The sequence below is a fragment of the Micropterus salmoides genome, unplaced genomic scaffold, assembly GCF_014851395.1.
Source record: "Micropterus salmoides isolate LMB-PRFRI ecotype aquatic unplaced genomic scaffold, ASM1485139v1 Ms_hic_scaffold_2, whole genome shotgun sequence".
NCBI lineage: Eukaryota > Metazoa > Chordata > Actinopteri > Centrarchiformes > Centrarchidae > Micropterus > Micropterus salmoides.
Window position 1 is genome coordinate 46,361,812 of NW_024041150.1, and position 7,881 is coordinate 46,369,692.

The window sequence follows — 7,881 nt, forward strand, 5'->3', positions numbered from 1 at the left end:
ACATTACAGTTAAACAGCGTATCTGTAGCCCGGGCCCTGAAACTGCGTGCTGTGGGACTCTATTATCTGCCACGGGAAATTCACAGGCCATCGCTGTAGCTGTTACGTTTCGCCCTCTGCCAACCTGACGTCGGCGCGTAACATCACCCACACCGCCACTGCTGAACTCCAGACTCAACACCCGGGTGCCCTTAAAGTGATCTCAGTAACAGTGAAGCTGGCGTTTATGTGGAACAGCAAAGCTAACGTTATCACCTGTCCAGCCAAACAGAGCGACTCAGCATCAGTTTTCATTCCTTTCTAATCTCGTAGATTTATCCAGCACTGAAACCCCTCACAGATGTGAACACAGGTCTTCCTCTCGCCTGGTCTTAAACTTGTCTCACAGTTCCTCAGACTTTCCCTCTGTGGCTGTTCTCTGTCATCTTTACAGCAGGGGGCTGTGGAGGAAAACTGGATTTTTTTCAGAGCACACGAAAAACAGAGAGCTACTGATCCATGAGGAAATATGCGCCGAATTTAACAAAAAGTGTATTGGATAAGAATCCTAAAGTATCCCTTTACGAAGCTTTGGCATTTAATGCACAATGAGGAAAGAAGGCACAGATTTGCCAATCTTTCCCCTCTAGACACGAACGCTGTGTGTGCTTCATACCTGTAGATATCATGCCATCATACTGGCCTGCACTGGGGCCCGTCGTTACTGCAGGCTATTCGATCAAGGCACATACCAAACAGTTGTTGACTCTATTTTAATACTATGGTTACTGTGTTATGGAAGGTTGGCAGCATCCATATCAAAACTCAAAAAAAGCCTTCACACATTGATGATGCCAAGTTGTAAAGCTTGTGAGTTTACTGGTGTGTTTCTGGCGTGGCGGCGATGTTCCAGTGCCTGACACAAATGCTGCTGTTTAACTAGGTCAAAATCCTTTTTAGGTTTTTACTGAAAAATAACAACATGTTGGAAACATGACTTTCTAGCGTCTGTATCAATGTTTTACTGTGTTTCTGTCCAGATCCTCCTTCCAGCCCGATGGTCTACATCAGAGACAAGCTGGAGCTCGGAGAGAAGAACCAGCTGATCTGTCATGTGACTGGTTTCTATCCTGCTCCTGTAAAGATCTACTGGACCAAGAACGGAGAGAAGGTGACTGAAGGAACCAGCATCAACGTTCCCTTCCCCAACACAGACGGTTCCTTCAAACAGACCTCCAGACTGGAGTTCATCCCACAGCAGGGAGACATTTACAGCTGCACAGTCCAACATCTGGCCCTGGACAGTCCTCTGACCCGGATCTGGGGTGAGACACTTTATTTAAACTCACACAGACAGACACCTCATTACCAGATGGTTTAATGTCTCTGTGTTTCTGTCTCCAGATGGTTTAATGTCTCTGTGTTTCTGTCTCCAGATGGTTTAATGTCTCTGTGTTTCTGTCTCCAGATGGTTAATGTCTCTCTGTGTTTCTGTCTCCAGATGGTTTAATGTCTCTGTGTGTTTCTGTCTCCAGATGGTTTAATGTCTCTGTGTGTTTCTGTCTCCAGATGGTTTAATGTCTCTGTGTGTTTCTGTCTCCAGATGGTTTAATGTCTCTCTGTGTTTCTGTCTCCAGATGGTTTAATGTCTCTGTGTTTCTGTCTCCAGATGGTTTAATGTCTCTGTGTTTCTGTCTCCAGATGGTTTAATGTCTCTGTGTTTCTGTCTCCAGATGGTTTAATGTCTCTGTGTTTCTGTCTCCAGATGGTTAATGTCTCTGTGTTTCTGTCTCCAGATGGTTTAATGTCTCTGTGTGTTTCTGTCTCCAGATGGTTTAATGTCTCTGTGTTTCTGTCTCCAGGTGGTTTAATGTCTCTGTGTTTCTGTCTCCAGATGGTTTAATGTCTCTCTGTGTTTCTGTCTCCAGATGGTTTAATGTCTCTGTGTTTCTGTCTCCAGATGGTTTAATGTCTCTGTGTTTCTGTCTCCAGATGGTTTAATGTCTCTCTGTGTTTCTGTCTCCAGATGGTTTAATGTCTCTGTGTTTCTGTCTCCAGATGGTTTAATGTCTCTCTGTGTTTCTGTCTCCAGATGGTTTAATGTCTCTGTGTTTCTGTCTCCAGATGGTTTAATGTCTCTTTGTTTCTGTCTCCAGATGGTTTAATGTCTCTGTGTTTCTGTCTCCAGATGGTTTAATGTCTCTCTGTGTTTCTGTCTCCAGATGGTTTAATGTCTCTGTGTTTCTGTCTCCAGATGGTTTAATGTCTCTGTGTTTCTGTCTCCAGATGGTTTAATGTCTCTCTGTGTTCTGTCTCCAGATGGTTTAATGTCTCTGTGTTTCTGTCTCCAGATGGTTTAATGTCTCTCTGTGTTTCTGTCTCCAGATGGTTTAATGTCTCTGTGTTTCTGTCTCCAGATGGTTTAATGTCTCTGTCTTTCTGTCTCCAGATGGTTTAATGTCTCTGTGTTTCTGTCTCCAGATGGTTTAATGTCTCTGTGTTTCTGTCTCCAGATGGTTTAATGTCTCTGTGTTTCTGTCTCCAGATGGTTTAATGTCTCTGTGTTTCTGTCTCCAGATGGTTTAATGTCTCTGTGTTTCTGTCTCCAGATGGTTTAATGTCTCTGTGTTTCTGTCTCCAGATGGTTTAATGTCTCTCTGTGTTTCTGTCTCCAGATGGTTTAATGTCTCTCTGTGTTTCTGTCTCCAGATGGTTTAATGTCTCTCTGTGTTCTGTCTCCAGATGGTTTAATGTCTCTGTGTTTCTGTTTCCAGATGGTTTAATGTCTCTGTGTTTCTGTCTCCAGATGGTTTAATGTCTCTGTGTGTTTCTGTCTCCAGATGGTTTAATGTCTCTGTGTTTCTGTCTCCAGATGGTTTAATGTCTCTGTGTTTCTGTCTCCAGATGGTTTAATGTCTCTGTGTTTCTGTCTCCAGATGGTTTAATGTCTCTCTGTGTTTCTGTCTCCAGATGGTTTAATGTCTCTGTGTTTCTGTCTCCAGATGGTTTAATGTCTCTGTGTTTCTGTCTCCAGATGGTTTAATGTCTCTCTGTGTTTCTGTCTCCAGATGGTTTAATGTCTCTGTGTGTTTCTGTCTCCAGATGGTTTAATGTCTCTGTGTGTTTCTGTCTCCAGATGGTTTAATGTCTCTCTGTGTTTCTGTCTCCAGATGGTTTAATGTCTCTGTGTTTCTGTCTCCAGATGGTTTAATGTCTCTGTGTTTCTGTCTCCAGATGGTTTAATGTCTCTGTGTTTCTGTCTCCAGATGGTTTAATGTCTCTGTGTTTCTGTCTCCAGATGGTTTAATGTCTCTGTGTTTCTGTCTCCAGATGGTTTAATGTCTCTGTGTTTCTGTCTCCAGATGGTTTAATGTCTCTGTGTTTCTGTCTCCAGGTGGTTTAATGTCTCTGTGTTTCTGTCTCCAGATGGTTTAATGTCTCTGTGTTTCTGTCTCCAGATGGTTTAATGTCTCTGTGTTTCTGTCTCCAGATGGTTTAATGTCTCTGTGTTTCTGTCTCCAGATGGTTTAATGTCTCTGTGTTTCTGTCTCCAGATGGTTTAATGTCTCTGTGTTTCTGTCTCCAGATGGTTTAATGTCTCTGTGTTTCTGTCTCCAGATGGTTTAATGTCTCTGTGTTTCTGTCTCCAGATGGTTTAATGTCTCTGTGTTTCTGTCTCCAGATGGTTTAATGTCTCTGTGTTTCTGTCTCCAGATGGTTTAATGTCTCTCTGTGTTTCTGTCTCCAGATGGTTTAATGTCTCTGTGTTTCTGTCTCCAGATGGTTTAATGTCTCTCTGTGTTTCTGTCTCCAGATGGTTTAATGTCTCTGTGTTTCTGTCTCCAGATGGTTTAATGTCTCTGTGTTTCTGTCTCCAGATGGTTTAATGTCTCTGTGTGTTTCTGTCTCCAGATGGTTTAATGTCTCTCTGTGTTTCTGTCTCCAGATGGTTTAATGTCTCTGTGTTTCTGTCTCCAGATGGTTTAATGTCTCTGTGTTTCTGTCTCCAGGTGGTTTAATGTCTCTGTGTTTCTGTCTCCAGATGGTTTAATGTCTCTGTGTTTCTGTCTCCAGATGGTTTAATGTCTCTCTGTGTTTCTGTCTCCAGATGGTTTAATGTCTCTGTGTTTCTGTCTCCAGATGGTTTAATGTCTCTGTGTTTCTGTCTCCAGATGGTTTAATGTCTCTCTGTGTTTCTGTCTCCAGATGGTTTAATGTCTCTCTGTGTTTCTGTCTCCAGATGGTTTAATGTCTCTCTGTGTTTCTGTCTCCAGATGGTTTAATGTCTCTGTGTTTCTGTCTCCAGATGGTTTAATGTCTCTGTGTTTCTGTCTCCAGATGGTTTAATGTCTCTCTGTGTTTCTGTCTCCAGATGGTTTAATGTCTCTCTGTGTTTCTGTCTCCAGATGGTTTAATGTCTCTGTGTTTCTGTCTCCAGATGGTTTAATGTCTCTGTGTTTCTGTCTCCAGATGGTTTAATGTCTCTCTGTGTTTCTGTCTCCAGATGGTTTAATGTCTCTCTGTGTTTCTGTCTCCAGATGGTTTAATGTCTCTGTGTTTCTGTCTCCAGATGGTTTAATGTCTCTGTGTTTCTGTCTCCAGATGGTTTAATGTCTCTCTGTGTTTCTGTCTCCAGAAGGTTTAATGTCTCTCTGTGTTTCTGTCTCCAGATGGTTTAATGTCTCTGTGTTTCTGTCTCCAGATGGTTTAATGTCTCTGTGTTTCTGTCTCCAGATGGTTTAATGTCTCTGTGTTTCTGTCTCCAGATGGTTTAATGTCTCTGTGTTTCTGTCTCCAGATGGTTTAATGTCTCTCTGTGTTTCTGTCTCCAGATGGTTTAATGTCTCTGTGTTTCTGTCTCCAGATGGTTTAATGTCTCTGTGTTTCTGTCTCCAGATGGTTTAATGTCTCTGTGTTTCTGTCTCCAGATGTGGAGACGACCCCCCCCAGTGTTGGACCTGCAGTGTTTTGTGGACTGGGTCTGACTGTGGGTTTGCTCGGTGTGGCTGCTGGAACCTTCTTCCTCATCAAAGGAAACGAGTGCAGCTGATTGGCTGGGGTTGATGATGTCATCAGGATGAAGTTTTAACTATTAAGTCTGTTTAACAGCCTCTGTGTTTTGCTGCAAATCAAATTTTCTGTTAAACTGGTGATATAAAGTTTGTATATTTTCTAGACGTCATGAAACTTGAATTTATTCTCATGTTTCAAGTCTGTGTTCTTCAATCATCCAGATGTGCACTGAAAGGTTTGTAGGTAAATAATTCCTCCTGTTGTTAAAGTGTTAAATGTTCCCTCTCTGTGTTTTGAGCGATTACAGAGACTTTTAATCCTTTCAGATTTGGTTTAAGTTCAGGCTTGTAAAATGTGATACTTTCAAATTTAAACTTTGACGTTGAACAGACTCAGTTATTATTTTTTGTGGAACTTGTTAAATCTTTATTAACTAAATAAATGTAAAGATAAATGTTTTGTTAACCACACAATGAGGAACCAATTAATTTCAATTCAAGTATAATTCAGTTATCATCTTTGAAATGAAATGTATCAACTGAATGTTTGCTGAACTTGTACTTCATTAATTTTCTTTCCACTAGAATAAAATACTTTCTGGCAGGATTCAAGATATAATCTGAGCTTTGTGGAGGCCTCTCATTTTACTGAAGTTACTGGCGAAGATAAAAACATAAATAAATAAAAAGCTTAGAGAAAGAGACTTTATTGCTCATTATGGTGTCCAACACTCTCTTTCACACACAACCCCCCCCCCATGCTGTCATGTGGCGGCTGTGGCTCAGGAGGTAGAGTGAGTTGCCCGGTAATCCGATGATCGGCAGCTGAATTCGTGGCTCCTCCAGGCTGCATCGCACGGGCAAGATTCTGAACCCTGAATGGTTGTGATTTAAAAAATGGTTGTTGGTTAATGAATTACTGAATTAGTAAGCGGCATGGAGTCATTCCTTATGGGAGCACTGGCTCCCATTTTTCTCAAACCCTGCAATACCAGCGCTTTCATTACAGCGCTTACATTTACATTTAGTTGACGCTTTTATCCAACTATCCAGCAACTTACACTTGCTATATATGTCAGAGGTCTCTGGAGCAACTAGGGGTTTGTTGTTGACCACAGGTGGAGCGTTGAAGCCAGGCAGAGTGGCTTTCAGAAAGTGCCTGACAAATGCTTAAGAAATTAAGGGTTGAGGACAAGGGTTGGTTTAGTCTGTTCACAAATTATAAATAAAATATTAATACATCTTGGTATAAAGTAACATATTGTGCAGAGGAGGTTGGACGCCAAGAAAATGATTAAAACGATACAACCCTCTAAAGTGGCACAAGTTGAACTAAGTAGCAGTGAAAACAGTGCAATAAGATTTAAAAAATCATTGTTGATTAGTGACATTTTAAAGTTTTTTTAAATGATGTGTGTTTGACAGAATGTGTATCTGGTGGATCAATAGCTGTGTGCGGGGTGCACTGGGACTGAAATCCAGCCCAAGACTTTGAGACAGAGAGGCCATTTATGCGAACACCCTATGTGGCATAGTGTTTTTGATTTGTGAAAGAGACGACGATTAAAAAAGAGATAATGTAGACGTATCAATAACAGCGATCAGTAACAGAGCGTGACTTGTGTCCCATCGTCTGCCTGGTAACAGATGATCAATAACCTCCAGATAATGTAGACGTATCAATAACAGCGATCAGTAACAGAGCGTGACTTGTGTCCCATCGTCTGCCTGGTAACAGATGATCAATAACCTCCAGATAATGTAGACGTATCAATAACAGCGATCAGTAACAGAGTGTGACTTGTGTCCCATCGTCTGCCTGGTAACAGATGATCAATAACCTCCAGATAATGTAGACGTATCAATAACAGCGATCAGTAACAGAGCGTGACTTGTGTCCCATCGTCTGCCTGGTAACAGATGATCAATAACCTCCAGATAATGTAGACGTATCAATAACAGCGATCAGTAACAGAGTGTGACTTGTGTCCCATCGTCTGCCTGGTAACAGATGATGATCAATAACCTCCAGATAATGTAGACGTATCAATAACAGCGATCAGTAACAGAGTGTGACTTGTGTCCCATCGTCTGCCTGGTAACAGATGATGATCAATAACCTCCAGATAATGTAGACGTATCAATAACAGCGATCAGTAACAGAGCGTGACTTGTGTCCCATCGTCTGCCTGGTAACAGATGATCAATAACCTCCAGATAATGTAGACGTATCAATAACAGCGATCAGTAACAGAGTGTGACTTGTGTCCCATCGTCTGCCTGGTAACAGATGATGATCAATAACCTCCAGATAATGTAGACGTATCAATAACAGCGATCAGTAACAGAGTGTGACTTGTGTCCCATCGTCTGCCTGGTAACAGATGATCAATAACCTCCAGATAATGTAGACGTATCAATAACAGCGATCAGTAACAGAGTGTGACTTGTGTCCCATCGTCTGCCTGGTAACAGATGATCAATAACCTCCAGATAATGTAGACGTATCAATAACAGCGATCAGTAACAGAGCGTGACTTGTGTCCCATCGTCTGCCTGGTAACAGATGATCAATAACCTCCAGATAATGTAGACGTATCAATAACAGCGATCAGTAACAGAGCGTGACTTGTGTCCCATCGTCTGCCTGGTAACAGATGATGATCAATAACGTCCAGATAATGTAGACGTATCAATAACAGCGATCAGTAACAGAGTGTGACTTGTGTCCCATCGTCTGCCTGGTAACAGATGATCAATAACCTCCAGATAATGTAGACGTATCAATAACAGCGATCAGTAACAGAGCGTGACTTGTGTCCCATCGTCTGCCTGGTAACAGATGATCAATAACCTCCAGATAATGTAGACGTATCAATAACAGCGATCA

The 7,881-nt window shown here is 41.8% G+C and overlaps 1 protein-coding gene across 1 annotated transcript in view; it reads left to right on the plus strand.

The window, feature by feature from the left end:
* LOC119912010 (RLA class II histocompatibility antigen, DP alpha-1 chain-like) overlaps positions 1-5,615 on the plus strand; it is a gene marked incomplete in the record, with an annotated part of 12,679 nt that extends 7,064 nt beyond the window's left edge. The window contains 2 exon segments of the mRNA XM_038730984.1: positions 1,064-1,304; positions 4,908-5,615. Coding sequence (XP_038586912.1) covers positions 1,064-1,304; positions 4,908-5,029 — 363 coding nt within the window.
* Between the last annotated feature and the right edge of the window lie 2,266 nt (positions 5,616-7,881).